General features: G+C 37.0%; 1 protein-coding gene across 1 annotated transcript in view; it reads right to left on the bottom strand.

The window, feature by feature from the left end:
- The window catches only part of YL-1 (Vacuolar protein sorting-associated protein YL-1), a 175,674-nt gene extending 157,423 nt beyond the window's left edge, over nt 1-18,251 (bottom strand). The window contains exons 1-2 of the mRNA XM_090382665.1: nt 18,150-18,251; nt 4,715-4,833 (exon numbers count right to left, since the gene is read on the bottom strand). Coding sequence (XP_090238791.1) covers nt 4,715-4,833; nt 18,150-18,198 — 168 coding nt within the window. The 5' untranslated portion in view covers nt 18,199-18,251. The remainder of the gene's footprint in view (nt 1-4,714; nt 4,834-18,149) is intronic.
- Between the last annotated feature and the right edge of the window lie 453 nt (nt 18,252-18,704).

Raw genomic sequence — 18,704 nt, 5'->3', positions numbered from 1 at the left:
TCATACTAGCATTTATGGCCAAAATCACACCGGCCTCCGACCCACCACGGTTTCCCTGGTAAGGCTTATGGCCAGTCCGCCTCTGTTGATAGAGAAAAAATATGAAATTGTGAAACGCTTTGAGCGAAATGAAAGACCGTGACATTGCACGTGCTACAGGCCTAAATGAGGCAATGCCGAGAATTACAAAGAATGCAGAGAAAATAAAAACAACTTTCATAGCAAGAACAACTCGTGTAATTAAACAAGTGTGATTAAAATCCATTAGATTAAGACACAAAGAATTGGAAGAGATGGGATGGCTGTCATCTGTTTGGATAGAAAATCAAACAAAAAACAAGTTTGCTTACAATAGAAGCAAAAGCATTAGCAATATTTTATTACGTAATAGTCGTAATAAAATACGTAAGTATTTTATAATGATAATTTATCGTGTTTGGTAGTCTTGATTACAAATGTGTGTTCAATTCTTGGGTGGTCGGCACTTAACCCTATTTTTCCCATAGGGCCTGTTGTTTATATTGCAGATTTTGTAGATTTCTAGGAACACAACTATCGTGCTATATGAGGACTGACTGTACTTGCATGTATGCCAATGCTAGAAGTGCAAGAGTATGAAGAAATTAGGCACTAACTCAGCATTCTGATGGACATTTATGAGACTTAAAGAGCAGGGTGGATGCCCATGAAGGAATTAAAATGGGGCTCATCAAGCTCTCAGCAGCCAAACTCATTGCCAGAACCCTCACTTGTGCATGAGGTAACACAGCAGAATTTGCTGGTCCTACATGAGGTAGTTATAGTCAGTGATTCTACTGTTAAAGAAACAGGATATATTGCGCAAAAAAAGATAGGTCAAATGCAAACAGGATATGCTTGCTAGGGACAAAAGTAGATGACATCATAGAGCAGATATAATCTTTTAAGGGAAAGAAAGGCAACATTATTGTACATGTTGGCACTAATGATGATAAAAGTAGATCGGAGGATTTAATTACCAAGCAGAGGGAAATGTTGTGAAAAAGTCATAAGTCAGAATTGTGGCACTGGAGATATTGTGCAAGGCTCAGGGGGTAGAACTTTTCACAGCATGGTCTGTGCTTGTTAAGAGGAGAGTGTGTTTTTACAGGGATGGGATATACTTAATTAGAAAGGGACAAAAATATTATCTAATGGTACAGTCAATGTGAGGTAGGTTAGATTAAACAAAGCCACAGGCAGTGGTGAAAATGATTCATGCACTGCTTCTATCAGAACATACAGCAGCCTGGAAAGCAAGGTGTCATAAATTTAAATTCTATTATCGGCCATCATGGAACAAGTAAATACACGAGTTATATTAGGGTAAGTAAGAACAGATGCATGTACATTAATATTACGGGTATAAGAAATAAATATGATGAATTTGAAGTACTGATTAAGTCATCAAATGCAGACATTCTGGGGATATCGGAGATATGCTCAAACAGAAGGAATGCAAAATTTGAATATGGGGTACAATGAGTATAGAAAGGACAGCATATAGTCTTGTTTGTCAAGTGGCACCGGGTTTACTCTCCCAAATCCACATAGTATACTATGGGATGTAGTATAAACTGTAAAGGCCAGATATAATCAAGTTTTAGAGTAGTTTTGTTTGTGCTGGTCTTTTCTTCCTCAAGCCATTTAGCTGAAGGACCGCTAGTGGGTCTCCATGTTGCCCAGTTAAAGGCAGGCATGGTTTAATATGGAGTAAAGAAGTCTCATGCCACAAGCAAACCGAAACCCTGGACATCGCTTGAGCTTGCAAGAGAGGGCCCTCAGTAAAAAAAAAAACAAAACACTAATGAAAAAGGGAGTGGAGAAGACAGATGAAAAGAAGAACAGGTGAACATAAAGAAAGTGGATTATAGGCAGGCTCTCCACCTGGAAATAGGAAGTAAAAGCAGCAGAGTACCACCCCTGTGGAAGGAGCCCATCCTCCACAAGGAAGGATTATTAAGAGCAGGAAAAGATTTCTGGCAGTAGAGTACACCAAGCAAAAAGACAGGGTAACAGACATGGACAGTAGGGGATTCAAGTCATAGGAACAGAGCACCCCTATGTTGGGGCAGGCAATCCCACTGTGGACATGCAGTGCTTCTCTGTTAGTAATTTGACACCAGACAGGCCAACTGAAGCTGGTGTCAGCAACTTACATGCCATGCCTCAGAAAGACATGCCAATAGCAGGTTATAATTAGTAAAGGCAGAGGCATATGATGCAAGAAAGGAAGCTTATACAGCATCAACCAAAAAAAAAAAAAAAAAATCCTTCCCATTTCATCCATTCATTCGCTCTAAAATTTGACCAGTTCTTCCTTGAATTTATTTAAACATTGAACGTCCACAACGACCGATGGAAGTTTGATCCGGCACTCAACCACCCGTTAGCTAAAGACTAATTTCTGCATATCTATTCTACAATTGCCTTTCATCAGTTTGAATTTATGCCCCCTCAGGTGCATAATCTGAGCAAGAGGAAAAATCCCGAAAGCATTGAGCTTTCTCAATCCATTCAAGGGCTTATACACCTCAATCAGATCACCTTGCAGGTGCCTAGTATTCATATGCTCCAATTTGCAGAACTTAGCCTTTCTTGGTAAGAGCAACTCTTCGTTCCCCTCACCAATCTCATTGCCCTTCTCTGCACTCCTTCCAGCAGCTCTACATCCTTCCTAAAATGACCTACAGATCTGTATGCAGTACTCAAGGTGTATCCTGACCATTGCCTTATACAAAGGGATAATCACCTCCTAATCTACGCTAGCAAAATTCCAGTTTATCATCGACAAGACCCCATGTGCTGCTCTGGCACCTGTGTGCACTGCTCAGAAAACTTCGTATCTGATGACACAATTACAACCAGGTCTTTTTCATTCACCACTAGCCCGGGTTTAGTATTGCACAGTTGGTCCATTTCTCTGGACTGCTACCCATATACAGTACTTTGCATTTGTCAATGTTAAACTTCAGTTGCCACTTCTCAGCCCATCTGCTCATCTTTTCTAGATCAAGTTGCAGTAAAGTACTGTTATTAGTGTCATTAACAACCCTACCAACCTTCGTATTGTCTGCAAACTTGTACATTAAGCTTGATATACCTCCATCACTATCATTAATAAATACAGAAAAGAACAATGGGCCCAACACCAAAACCTGGGACACTCCACTAACAACATTCGTCCATGAAGAGCACTGCCCATTGATTACCACTCCCCTCTTCTCCCACTCAACCATCCTTTTATCAATCACAGCAACTTGCCCTTAATGCCATACTGCTCCAATTTGTACAGTAGTCTTCTGTTTGCAACAGTATCAAAAGCTTTCCTGAAATCCCAGTACAGTAGGGAACCAACATCCGATGGTAATTTGTTCCACAAAACCCATTGTATAGAAAATATTGTAAGTTGATTGGTCCCTTCAAAGTTACATTCTGGACAACAAATAGATCTATGATACTATGCAGTATGTACTCAGATGTAAGGATGCATACAGGCTTGAATCGCCGTGTGAAAATTAATTTTCACCCTCCCTGTGCTGTTATCTTGATTCGACATCATCGAGGGGTGCGATTTCGTCAGCTAGCCTCGGTTGTCGAAATAGCTTGGCACTGTACTGATGTGGCCTGTCAGTGGCGCCCTTGGCGCCTGCCCCATTGCCAAGGCGTTCCTACACCACTGGCCAAGGGTTTGCTTACTTCCTTTGCTGACTCCTTTAACATAACTGGATAGATCCCATCCACCCCAGATGCCTTTCTTATGTTTATCTTCAACAATTTCTCCTCCATTTTACTCTCAGTTATTACAAAATCATTTAGCTCCATGTTAGAGTTTGATAAACTTCTGGTCTCTACTTTCCCACAGAATTCCTCATGTGTGAATGTAGATGCAAAATACTCATTCAGTTTGTCAGCTACCTGAGCATGATCATCAACAGTTGAACCATCGACATCAAGTGGACCAATCTGATTTATTCCCCTTCCTTCTAGAGTTTATATAATTAAAGAAGTCTTTGCTGATTTTCTTTGCATCCTTTGCCAAAGATCTCTCGTAATCTGGCTTTGCATGCCTAACCTCCTTTGCGACTTCATTACAGACTAATTTATATCTACCATAGGCTTCTGGGTAGCCTAATAATTTATATGCATCTTGTATTTTTCTTCTCTGACATAAGTTTCATTAGTTCATCTAACATCCATTTAGGCCTGAACACTGAATAACATTTCTTAGTTGGTATGAAAACCCTAGTAGCTTCCAAGATTAATTCCTTGAATGCTTCCCATTTAGAATTTGCAGTAGGTAACATCATTCATTAGACTGTATAGAATTTAAAAACTGTCTGAGACCACTGTAGTCACCTTTATGAAAGCAAAAAACACCTCCCTTTACCCCTGATGGCAGTTATATCTTTAAGTAAATCCCACATCAGTACACTGTGAGGAGCAGCTTCGATTTTTGTCACTGCCCAAAAAAAATATAAACGAGGATTGCGTATGTATTTTACATTGTATCCTGTTTTAGGCAGCATTGAATCAATCTTTTCTACTTAATCTGACATACATATACTTTATCCTCATATACAAAAAATAAATTAATAAATAGCAGGCATCAAGATAAATATTTTTTTATTGTAATAGATCCTTGTAAACAAGACTGATATGAAGGCAAATTATTCAGAAAAATTAATGAACTCACCTCATAGAAACCACCATATGTAGTTTTATAAAAGTCATCCTCTTCTTCAGCTTCTAACAGCTTACCCATCTGACTGCCTGCATTATTTCTTCTGTCTCTTGTAAGTGCCATACTGATAACTAATTAAACATTACAAAAAGTTTGAAAAGTAGAATATCTCTAGTGTAATTAAAAACTCACTATGATCAAAAGTTTTTCCTAGCCTTTCACTTGTTCTATACTAAGTCAATAACCATGATAAAAATTCAGGGCTAAAAGTCTCAGACTATGGAAAACTTACAGACATAAGTTAGTGCAAAGGCCCACCCACCTGATGATGAAGGGCCAAATAGGCCTAAAATGTATGTTAGGGTGTTGGTATCCACTGAGAATAAGTAAAAATAGGCTTATTTGATTGGGAAAACGTTACTTATTTGAAGTATAACCGGAGAGGCAACTCATTATGAAAACATTCACAATATGAGATGTCACAAAACAAGGCCATTATAAATTAACTTTGGTTAACTTATTATGTATAGACATGATGCATTTGCACTAACTTATGTCTAAGTTTTTCCTTAGTCTGAGACTTTTAGCCCTGAATTTTTATTAAATCTTTAAACTACTAAACATCTTTTGGCATTTCTCACACATTGTGGAGTTATTTTCACATGTCGGTTGTCAGCTGTTATACCACTGGATACCTATGGTCAATAACCATGGTTATTGACAGACATTAGTGAAAATAAATTCTTAATTTCTTAACGTAACTTTTATATAAACCATCAGTCATTAGCTAATGCCTCATACAATTCATAGTTAGCTAGAACTAATACATTTTTTTATAAAATTATTTCTCTCAATTAAAAGTCCTTAGTTCAGCTTGCATTAAACATGTTCCTGGCTAAATAAAATTTATCTCTTATACTGTGGAAATAAAAGTACTTCCAATAATGTGAACACTGATACATACAAACAAGGCAGCAAAAGAGGGCAGCCTAAAAAGTAATGCTTCTAGATAGAACCATAGCCTTAGTACTAGGTGGTGCAGCATGTTCCAACTTGGTTCTTCATGCAGCTAATAGTTTTTAGTTAGAACATGCACAGTAGCATTTGTGTGAAAGCTCACAAGTTACACTGGTTTAAGTGGAAGCATTTTATAAATTAACTGTGGCTCAAACAGTGAAGTTTTTTTTTTTTTTTTTTTAGCTGTTGGTGCATGAGCTTCTGTGGCCGTAATGCAAACCTCCCAAAGGTTTGCATTTTTACTCTGATCCAAGCCAGAGGCGGGATTCAAACCCGCGACCTAACAGTGAAGTGTTTGAACCACAAACACTGTTTCAAATGCTAAAAGGATGCATTTTCAAACATTACTGCGACTCAAGATGAATCCTCGATTTGACACTATTATTCCAAAAATAAAATATAGCCAAGGTTTGGTTTTGGTTTTTTTTTTTTTTTAGGAGCTTAGCAATATGTGGTGGTCATTCCCTGACCTTTCCGCATCCTCCGTATTTGGTGGTGATAGGCTCGAACCCCGGTATAATCAAGAAGCATGTGCTACGCACTGCTGCTCCTTCCCACCTGGCTACAGAGGCACCTGTATAGCCCAAGGAATTTGTGCCATAAAACGTCTCACCAAAGGTCAAAGCATCATCCAATTGAACTTATCCACACTGCATTTTTGGAAAAAGGGCACAATCAGTAAAGCACAAGACACTAGATGAGTTAAAAAATAATGATTCTAGGTCATAACCTCAGTACTAGGCGGTGCAGCATAGCATGCAACTAATAGTTTTTGTTAGAACATGAGCAGTAGCATTTGTGTGAAAGCTCACAAGTTACACTGGTTTAAGAGGAATCATTTTTTAACATGTGTTTCAAACACAATGAAGAAATTTATCAATAACTTATCCCCAGGGGCTCACATCTTGTGAGTATGGGCTTGGCACACCCAGGGTCCTGAGCTGGATATCATCATTCTCTCTCTCTCTCTCTCTCTCTCTCTCTCTCTCTCTCTCTCTCTCTCTCTCTCTCTCTCTCAGGGTAACTCGGGAATTTTTTTTGGCTGGTGCAGCATAAGCCTCAGGCTTCCTTGCACCATATAGCTAATAATAATAATAAACCACTGTCCTGTTTCAAATGCTAAAGGATGCATTTTCAAACATTACTGCAACTCAGGATGAATCCTCAATTCAACACTGTTATTCAGAAAACAAAATAGAGCCCAAGGAATTTTGCCATAAAACATTTCCAAAAGGTTTAAGCATCATCCAATTGAACTTATCCACACTGCATTTTTGGAAAAAGGGAACAATCAGTAAAGTACAAGACACTAGATAAGTTAAAATATAAATGCAGTAGGGACTCGATATAGCAATATTGTGTCACAAGATCTCACAGTAGCCATGCAATGCTGGCAAGAATTTCATCACTCAGATTTGAAGTAGTTCTACATCCTCCCTAAGGCCCATATTTGGCTCCAAACAACTTTCCATCAAAATCATAAAGAACACATCATCCATCTATTGACAAATTCAATGGAAACATTTGTTGAAACTCAAACGGCTAGTCTTGACATTTCTAAGGCTTTTGATTGTGTTTGGCACAAAGGACTTCTACATAAGGACATCTTATAGATGGCCAACTATTTTTTTAGTATTAGTATTAGCAATGGTGCAAGGAAGCCTATAGCTTATGCTGCACCAGCCAAAAATAAATAAATAAATAAAATAATAAATAATAATCATCAAAAGACAGAGACATTTGCCGTGGTGATTGAGGAGCTCTGTTAGGAGATGGCACACAGAGAAGAAGAATTATAAAAATAAAATAATAATAATAAGAAAATTTTACAAAAATAAATAATAAGAGAAAAGAAAATATGCAACCTATGCATTTCCCTCCTCCCCTAGGTAATTATGCAGCTGACCTTTGAATTTCCTCAAACTTTCAACCTTTACCACCCATATAGTTAACTTTTTCCAGTAATTTATCTCGCTGGCTAAAATAAAACTTTCTGCAATACAGTCTAAACATCTCGCCCCGTGACTACGAATTATGGCCCCTAGTTCTGGAATCATTTATAACCGAGGAAATTTTGTCCTCATTCATTTTACTTATGCCTCTCAGAGCGTTAAGCACCTCAATCAAGTCTCCTCTAAGGTGCCTAGTTTCCAAGCTCTGCAACTCACATATTCGAAGTCTTTCATCATATGAACGCAATTTTGCAAATCTCACTAAGTGAGTTACTCATCTTTGGACCCTTTCAAGAAGCACAATGTCATTCTTTAGGTGCAGTCTCCATACTTACAGTATTCCAAGTGAGGTCTAACGATAGCCTTATATAATAGGATTATGAGGTCCTTATCTCTAAGAGCAATTGTTCGATAAATCATCGATAGGACACCATGGGCATTCCTTGCAACCTGTCTACAATGCTCGGAGAACTTCGTGTCTGACTGTACTGTAACACCCAAGTCCCTTTCCTTCACTATTGGCTTTAGTTCAACTCCACCAAGTGTATAAGTTATTTTGTGATTATTGTTCCCCAAATATAATACCCTTACACTTCACTGGATTAAAGCACAGTTGCCATTTATCTGACCATCCCTGAAGTCTATATAGATTACTCTGAAGAAGCTCTGCTTGGCAGTGATCATTAACTACTCTACCAATCTTTACATCATCTGCAAATTTAGACATCACTCCCTCTATCCTTTCATCAATGTCATTTATGAAAATCAAACACAACAGTGGTCCTAATACTGATCCTTGGGGAACACCACTTCTTACATCAACCTAATCTGAAGAATAACCATTTATCACAACTCTCTGCCTCCTGCCCTGAAGCTATCCACCTTTAGATAGAAATTCCATTTCTACCTAAATGATCCCGAATTCCACCATTGATCACTGTCTCTGATTTTCCTTACTATTGAAGTTAGGCTGACTGGCCGTAACTGCCCACTTCACTGTTAGAAACCTCTCTATGTACTGGAGATACATTGGCACTTTTCCAATCAAACGGAATCACTCTCGAGTCCAGTGATGCTCTCATAATTAGCCTCAATGGTTCAATCCTTTGCCTTAAGATTAGAGGGTATATGCCATCAACCCCAGAAGCCTTACTGGCCTATATGCTCGAAAGCTTTTTCATAAAATAAATGTGAAATAACATTTTTTTCAACTTCACTCCCATAATTTCTCATTAGCACAAAGTTTTTCTTCTGTAAATATCGATGCAAAGTAACTGTTGAGTTCACTGCAACTTCAGCTGGGGGTATCTAATGCTATCCCATGTCCATTACATAAGGGTACGATCTGGTTTGGCCTTCTCTTCTTTGCATTTATATATGTGAAGAATTACTTCTACCCGCTCTTCGCTAGCGATTTCTCATAATCTGCCTTTGCCAGCCTAACCCTTTCTGTGGCACTGTTACAGATCACTTTGTAGCTGTTATAGGCTTCATTACTTTTTATTGCTCTGTAACTTTTCCATGTTACCTTTTTCTTCTCATGTAATCTGGCAACTTCATTATTCATCCAACTTAGAATCTTCCTTGTGGAGTATTTTTTTAATGGTATATAAGCATTCAAAGTTTCTGTGATTAATGTTTTAAAGGTATACCATAATCCAATTGCATTTGCTCTTTGTGCGATATCTACCCAGTTAATACAGGCCATGTAGCTTAAGCCATCATAATTTCCTTTTCTGAAATTATAACCCATTTCTTTGCCTTTAACTACTGCTATCTCTCTCTTCATTGTCCATTGTAGAACTCTGTGATCACTTCCTGCTACTGGTTCCTGTACTGGCATCCCTTTATATGCCATCTGGTTCATGAGTGATGATGAGGTCTAGAATATTCTTTTCCCTAGAATGATCCCAGACATGTTGATACAAATAACAATCATCTAGTTGTTTTAAAAAAATTTTGTTTCTCATGTTGAGTTTCCTTCCCATTTGCTCCAATCAATTAGAGGCAAATTAAAATCACCCATAATAAGACACTGATGCTTACTTGCCCATTCCATTTGAATGTAGAGGCTCTCACCATAATCTTCACAATCACCTGGCCTATAGGCCTCACCTCCCACTCTCATTATACCTTTGCTTCCAACTATCTCACACCATACAGATTCTATGCTAGCATGCAAAACATCTGAATCCAGGAAAGCTTTTCATCGTGCTCAGACTGCTTTTGATAAGAAAAGAACATAAGAACATACCATACTGAAACTCATCATCCCCTATCTCCAGGTGGCACCACATTTCCGTAAGCCCTATTATGTCAGCTTTACTTGTCCTAATCAGCAGTTCGAATTCACTCATTTTATTGACGACACTTCTGACATTACTGTATAAACAATTAAGACTTAGTGTTCTTGTATAGGTAACTACCCAGAGACACCGCTTGTTGTTTGTTTTTTGGTTTTTAGAAGCATTCGCAACTAAGGCCATATTGCTCCGGGGATATGCGGTGGTCATTCCCTGACCTTTCCGCATCCTCCGTATTTGGTGGTCACGGGCTCGAACCCCGGTTTAACCAAGAAGCGTGTGCTATACACTGCTGCTGCTCCTGCCCACCTGGCTATGGAGGCACCGAGACACCACTTAATTTTATTTAAGCTCTCTTCCCAGGCATTAGCTATCTGCTCATTTGAAACGTTTCTGCCCTAAGAACATCTAGCTAATATGTTCTGTTGCGGTAACAAACAAGAACTATTGGGGTATGTGCAAGAGTTATTTTGACCAATATTATCAGTAGGGGAGTCCCCAGGATGTTGGTGTTGGGGCCATTGTTATTTTGTTTATTTATCAATGATATTGATGAAGATATAAAACAGGATTGTTAATGACGGTATACTACTGCAACAGGATCTTGAAAATTTAGGCAGATGGACTGAGAAATGGCAACTGAAGTTTAACATTGACAAATGCAAGGTATTGTACATGGGTAGCAGTAGCCCCAGAGTAACTTATCAACTGTGTGGTACTCGGGGTAGTGAATTAAAAAGTCCTGGGAGGTGGGTAATTGTGAAGCAAGAATACCAAGCTGCCAGGACAGCTTATGAGGTTTTTTCAATGATATACAAGAATTTTTTTAGCAGGGATAAAGAGGTGATGCTGTATGTATAAGCTTGCTTTCTAGCATCATACCACTACTAATGCTAAAGGACTCAAATACTGCAGCTGCATTTTTTTTACAAAAAAGAAAAAGAAAAAAAAAAAAGCAGATTTTCTATAGTTTCATTTTTTTTTTCTTTGTAAAGTCCTTTATAACAGGATATCAAAGCTTCAATCTTCTTGCCATACCAGTGCTATAATTCTACAAAAAGATCATTTTTAGAGGCAATATTAATATAAAAGCACTTTGCGTGGTAGGACTTTTTCTCATGCAAATTTTTCACCTGAACCACTTGTATTAAATTTCATTAATATATATTTATATATTAGTATAAAATGTATTAAAACACTGGGAGATATTTTTAGCATTTTTAAATATGATTTAAAAATATTTGAATAACTGAAAGTAACATTAAGATTCCAATGAAATTTATAAGACATTTTTAGAAATTCTTAATAAATACACAAAGCAAAACTGATTTAACAGCAATATGACCCAATGTTATTTAGTTTTTAGGAGCATTAGCAACTAAGGTCATATGACCCAATGTGAGCTATCATGGCCTGTGAGGTGCACATGATAAAAAGTGGTGAAAAATGAATGAAACTACGAACGAGGACTTGCTGTAATATATTTTACTGTGCATTCACTTAAACTGCTACTGTAGCATGCTAAGCAATTTTGTGAGTGAGGGGAATCTTCACACTGAACAATCAATGAAAAGGAAAAATTGACCAAAGATTCTTTGTTATCATGATGCAGAAATCGAGGTGGAAGTATGATTAAGTGAAAGGGCAAAACTTGACATATGCTATGCAAAGCTGTAAACAAAAAATGAAGGGTTCTGTTGGCCATGAATTTCAAATAATCACCTATGCAGCCTATATAATTTTGGAAAAGAGGTATATAGTGAGCCGACTGGGATATCACTGGAATGGTAAGATTTTTTTGAATGAATATTCGCTGAGAGTCAGAATGTTTTTTATTAATTTAATTTCTATAATGAGATAGTGTACTGGTAAGGCATTATTATTATTAATAAATCCGTTTAGTAGCTACAAGGGCTTGCCATATTTTTCAGCCTTCTGGTTAGGACGGCTATAAATAAACATAGATGAACCAACAATTATACAGAGTAATATCTACAAATATACATAGTCATACATACAAATATCCATAGTTATATATACAAATATAGATCATTACATTTACAAATATGCGTAGTTGTATAAAGTGTTACATAAACTTTCGCAAAGTATGAAATACGCCATGTTCCTGTAACAAAAACAGATGCACAGGTTACTGAACTCAGCTACAAATACAGGAACTCCTCGATTTAAGCAATACTCGACTTGCGGAAATTTGACTTTACGTAAGTTTTTGCCAGCCGGTGGAAACTTAAAAAAATCGTGGAAATGTATTTTGCATCCTGTAGGAATAAATGGAGGTATCATGAAAATATTGTAATGTCAACGAAATAACACATTTTTTATTTTTTTTTGTAATTTGTTCCAAGTCCTTGGAAGTTGAAAATTTCGCTATATTACTAAGCTATTTATCTCTCTAAAAGGTCATATTTATAATGGAAATTGCACTATCCTTTCATCGTTATCATATAACAATAAATTTTGTTATATGATAACGTTATAACAATAAATTTTGAACACCTTTGTGATATTTTTCTAAAGCACGTTTCTGGAGGTCACAACCATAAAAAAATAAAAATAATTGTCACTTTCCGGTTTATTGGGCTTTTCTGTTAGTGCATTTAATTATAAACAGGTAGTAAACTCGATCTTATTGCATTTGCAATAATACCAATAACTGCAATTGTATGGGTTTTTATGCTATTATGGTCAAATGTGTTCCCCTTCACTGAAATCTTCAATCACATAAAAAACAAATTTTCAGAAACTTCTCTTCATTCATATTTACATATTATGATGATGAAGGGAAAGCAACCAATGAAAAGTGAAAACAAAACAAAACTGATTTAGAAATGAAGATGAAAACAATTAAGTACGAAGCAGGACAAAGTTTGTTATCTATTGCAAGGAAATTAGGTCTCGCTGCTTCAACAGTGAATACTATTTTAAGGGACAGTGCACGTATAAAAGAACATGTTAAAGGATCAACACATTTAAGATCAACAGTGATCACAAAACAGCGTTCAAGTGCTATATCGAAGATGGAACAGCTGTTAATAATATGGATGGAAAATCAGATTCAGAAGCAAGCGAGTGCTTGCTTCTGAATCTGAAGCAAGCCTAATAACCATTCAAGCAAAAAGTATTTATAAAGATATTAAGGATAAGTACGGCAAACCCCAACCCAAGTTCACGGCAAGCAACGGGTGGTTTAATAGGTTTAAGCATTGCACTGGTTTCCACGTTAAAGTATGCAGTGTTGCCAGTGCCGATTCTGCAGCTGCAGAGAAATTTTGTGATGTGTTGGAAAAAATTATTGATGAAGGCGGCTATCCAATGCAGCAAATTTTTAATGTTGACGAGACAGCTCTGTACTGGAAAAAAATGCTGGATCGAACATATATTGCCAAAGAGGAAAATACAATGCCAGATTTAAAGACGTCAAAAGATAGGGCCATGCTCCTGCTTGGGGCTAATGCAGCGGGAGATTACAGATTAAAACCATTGCTTGTGTACCATTCTGGAAATCCTTGTGCATTTAAGGGCATCAATAAAGTCACCCTACCCGTGCATTTCCAATCAAACCAGAGAGCATGGATAACAATATCTCTCTTTGAGGATTAGTTTAAATGCTGCTTCATTCACGGGGTTGAAAAATATTGTAAAGACAACGACGTTCCTTTAAAGATTTTGCTTCCATTAGATAATGCTTCTGGACATCCTACGCATCCAGATGATTTCAATTTAAATGTGAGAGTCACATTCCTACAGGCAAACACAACTTCACTCATCCAAGTTATCGATCAGGGTGTTATTTCAAATTTAAAACCATACTATTTATGCACATTTGCTCAGGCATTGTCTGCAGTAGACGATGAGAAAAATTTTACATTAAGAGACTTTTGGAAATCTTACAATATTTACCACTCCATCTTAAACATTAATAAGGCCCGGGCGGAAATTACTAAAAGTTGTTTAAATGGGACATGGAAGAAAATATGCCAATGTTAAAGGCTTCGAAAAAGACGAATCATACGAATAGGTTTCAGATAAGACTAAATGTTGCAGAGCTACTTAAGTTGAAGGTTGATGCCAAAGACATGGAGAAGTTAATAGAAGAGGAGAAGGGATTATCTAACGAAGAACTTACTGACTTGCAAGCAGCGATAGTGAAAGAAAAAAATGCTGATGAAGCTCAAGATGAATCAAACGAGAAGCCGAGATGCTTCATCACCAGAGAGATGGCAATGGCATTTCGTGAAATTGCATCGGCAATGGCGAGGTTTGAGAAGATAGATTCTGACAGCGAACGATTCTTAAAAGTTAACAGAGGAGTGAATGATATTCTTGCTTGCTACAATGAAATCTACAATGAAAAGAAAAAAGCACCATCCAGTCGTCCATTAATATGCTCTTTTGTAAGGTTGAGCTGCCGACCCCTTCTAAATTTCTACGGCCCTCAACTTCGGCAGCGGCATACTTATCAGATGAAGGTATTGATTCTGGCAACGATGCTCAAGAGGTAAAACTTACTGATGTTATGCCTGTATCCTCTCTTTTTTTGTAATTTTATAATTTTGAAATTTTTTTAAATTTCAAGCTTTTGTAATTTTTCCTGCACATGAGATAAAAAATTGAATAAATACAATAAATAATTCTATTTACATGTTTGTCGAACATTTCTTTTTTGATTCAACCAATTCAGCGAGCACAGTTGCAAGTGCTGCACAAGCACAGGGATAATTCTGACTTATGTAGTGTTCCACAGAACACAACCCTTACATAAGTCAGGAAGTTCCTGTACACATATTACATTCATAAGTGAATTGGCAAAACTTGACACGATATGTTAAGCAAAGCTGTAAACAGAAAATGAAGTAATGAAATATAAATGAAGTAATGATAAATAAAATGAAATATGTAATATACATATTACATTTATATATATGCAAATTTATACAAAATGTTACATTTTCCACATCGTATGAAATTTACAGTATTCCTGTAACAGAAAATACAGATACATAGAGTTCTATACAACAAACGATTAAATTTGTGAAGTACAATATGTTTCCCTTATGATTGGATTGTAGTAAGACTTGTCTGTGCAGTTTCTCACTATCAATTTTTAGAGCATTGAAGATCCTGAGCATGTTAAGCTTCTCAGTGGGAGAAGGTCACTTTCACCGCTTCTTCCTGTCGCCATGCAGTGGTAACCAAAGCTAAGATGTTTGGAGAAGAGATTCTCCCCGTAAACAAATATGCAAGGATATACAGGTTCCTGGTAAGGACTTGTTTCCACAGGATAGGCCCTAAGTTAATGTGGAGAACAGCACATAAGATGGTGAAGGATCTACTTCCAACTCCGTTCAACCATCTGTGTGTCCAGTACTGCTGAAAAAATTCCTTCTTGGTAAGAATAAGCTTTTGTGCCACAACTAACTTTTGTTGATCTTCTTTGCACTCTTTCCAACAAATCTATATTCTTCAAACTTGTAGGTAGTATTCCAGATGTGGCCTAACCATTACTTATACAATTGGATGATCACCTCTTTGACCCTGTGGACCAAATTTTATTATTATTCTCCAGGCACTGCAATTTGCAGAATTGAAGCCTTTTTTGGTAAGACCACCCTTTTTTTCCCTTCATCAAATCTCGTTACCTTTCTCTGCACCAATTCTAGCAGATCTACGTGCTTCCTAAAATGATGCCTCCAGACCTGTATGCAAGACTCAAGATGTGCCTTAACCATAGTCTTATAATAAGGGGATAATGATTTCCCCAGCTCTGATAGCAAAGATCATGTATACCATTGACAAAACTCCATGAACTGTGCAGCCTGTCTGCACTGCTCAGTGACCTTCATATCTGACTACAATTACCCTTCAGGTCTTCTTCATTTTCCACTGTGCTGAGTGCAGTACCATCCATTTGGCACATTAGTCTGAGATTACCACTGCCCACATACAATCCCTTGTATTTATCAGTGTTAAATTTCAACTACCATTTCTTAGCCCATCAGCCTAATTTGTTTAGATCTTATTGCAGAAGCTTACCCTGATTACTGTCAATAACACTGCCAATCTTAGTGTCATCTGCAAACTTAGACATTAAGCTTTGATATACCTCCATAAATATTATTAATAAATATAGAAAACAACAATGGGCTCAGCACTGAATCCTGGGGCACTCCACTAATAACATTAGTCCAAGAAGAGCATGTCCATTAATAACCACTCTGTCTTCTCACCTCCACCATCCTTTTATCTATAGCAGGTAATAACTACAAATATACGTATTACATTTTTATATATGCAAATTTATGCAAAATATTACATGTTTCACATGGTGTGAAATTTACAGTATTCCTTAATGCCACACTGCTCCAGTTTGTGCAGCAGTCTTATGTACAACAGTATCAAAGGCTTTCCTGAAATCAAAGTATATATTATCATGAAAATTATTTTTTGCATCTTATTCCTTTATGACCACATGGTAGTATACAGTCAAATTGGTCAGACAAGACTTACCCTTAACAAATCCATGCTGTCTGAACTATAACTGCAGTCTTGTCTAGATGATCCTACAATGCTTCTTTAACCAGTGACTCCATTATTTTCCCCAGAACAGAAGTTAAACTAAGGTGTCTGTAATTACTCCTCTCACTCTTTAATCCCCTTGAAATTGTACAAAAAACATTATGGGAATCCTATTGTCTCAAAACTTGATACTATGACATGTTGAACAGACAACTTGTGTAATCGAGACCAGCTAATATTCGTAAAGTCGGACAAATGTTAACTTATTATGATTTTCCCTTGTAGAGGATCTGTGTCCTCATTTTGAATTTAAACCAATGGTTTGATTTTAAATCAAATAAAAATAAAATATTACATAAATTATTAGGATATTAAGAAATATTCTATATCCTATATTCTATTTAATGTTTTATTTTTATTTGATTTAAAATCAAATCATTGATTTATATTCAAAATGAGGACACAGGTCCTCTACAAGAGAAAATCACAATAAGTTAGCATTCGCCCAACTTTACGAATATTAGTGGGTATCGATTACACAAGCTGTCAGTCCAACATGTCTTTAATCCCCTTTGTGATCGAAGCTTCTTTGGGGATACATTTGCACATCTCCAGTCTGCAGAGACCTCCCCTGAATCCAAGGAAGTTCTCATAATTATGGCTAAAGGTTCACTTATTTCCTTTACTGCCTTCCTTAATAAAATTGGATCGATCCCATCCACCCCAGGTGCATTGCTTGTTTAACTTCAACAATTTCTCTTCCACTTTCCTTTCAGTTAAAATCATTTAGCTAGAGCGTGATAAACTTCTGGCATCCAATTCCCTAAAGAATTCCTCATATGTGAATGTAGATACAAATATTCATTCAGTTTGTCAGCAACCTGAACAGAATCATCAACAGTTGAACCGTTGACATCAAGTGAACCAATCTGATTCACTCCCTTTCCTTCAGGGTTTACCTAAGTAAAATAGCCTTTGCTATTTTTCTTTGCATCCTTTCTAAAGATTTCTTATAACTTGCCATTGCTTGCCTAACCTCCTTTCTGACTGAATTACAGACAAATATATATTAACCATAGGCTTTTGGGTCAGATAATTTATATACATCCCATGCATTTTCCTTCTCTGCCAAAAATCTCATAAGTTCATCTGTCACTCTCCTGCAGTAGTACGCGCTCTTTGGGTGGACCAGGGTTCAAACCCGCTAAATACGATTAACGTTTGTATTGATGATTTATTGTAAACTCCACTTAACTGGTGGTCGCTGGAGTATAAACAAGAACTTTTTTTTTTAACTGAGCAAGAGGAATAATCCCATCAGCATTGTGCTTGCTCAAACCATTCGAAGCCTTAAACACCTCAATCAGGTCACATCGTAAGTGCCTAGTCTCCAGACGCTGCAATTTGCAAAAACAAAGTCTTTCTTGGTAAGATTACCCCTTTGTTCCCCATCCTGAGGTCGAGAAAGTTGTTAGTACTGTACTTAGGTCTCTTCCAGATCCATAAGAAAAGATTCTGTTCTAGACGAAACTGACATCGTCTTTTATATTGGGTTTTCAGCTTGACCAGTTCAAGATTTTTTACTGTAATAGTAAAACTGTCACCTCATATTGTTTTTCAATTAACCTTTATTCTTACCTTTGGAAAGGTGCCGGACAAAAAGAAAACTTTGATACTTAATTAGCATTGACCAAACCGTGAAACAAGAACACCAACATAGCTTCACTAAAACTCACGATACGACGATCACGACATTATACACAAGCACAGACGCTACAGTTCACAGAATAGTAGTACTGTGGGCCAGTGTTGCCAACTCTTAATAATACTTCCCACTAGCGGCATGCTCAAAATCCGCTATTTTTAACACTTAACCCGCCAACTTTTAAATTTTCATTTGGGTTAAATCCTATTAATGGGCGCCATAAAAATTTTTAAGACCCTACATTATGTCCAGACAAAAACCTCCAAATTGCATATCAAAAACAGTTTATTCTGAGGAAGAAGGCAAAAATAACTACCGTATAACGGAGTTGATGAATTTATGCAGTGGCATTATTGATCACTTGATTTCAAGGTTGGCGAAAAATCACATTTTGCAAAGTACAGCTTTTGGTGAAGTTTGCAAACTTGAAATGTGGCTAACAAAAAATAAATGTAAAACTGATATGTTTAGATGGGGTTGTAAGAAAC

This window comes from Mastigoproctus giganteus, chromosome 10 (assembly GCF_048544385.1).
Source record: "Mastigoproctus giganteus isolate SK-2022 chromosome 10, ASM4854438v1, whole genome shotgun sequence".
Taxonomy (NCBI): domain Eukaryota; kingdom Metazoa; phylum Arthropoda; class Arachnida; order Uropygi; family Thelyphonidae; genus Mastigoproctus; species Mastigoproctus giganteus.
Note: the sequence above shows the minus strand (reverse complement) of the source record. Positions and strands in the feature narration are given on the sequence as shown.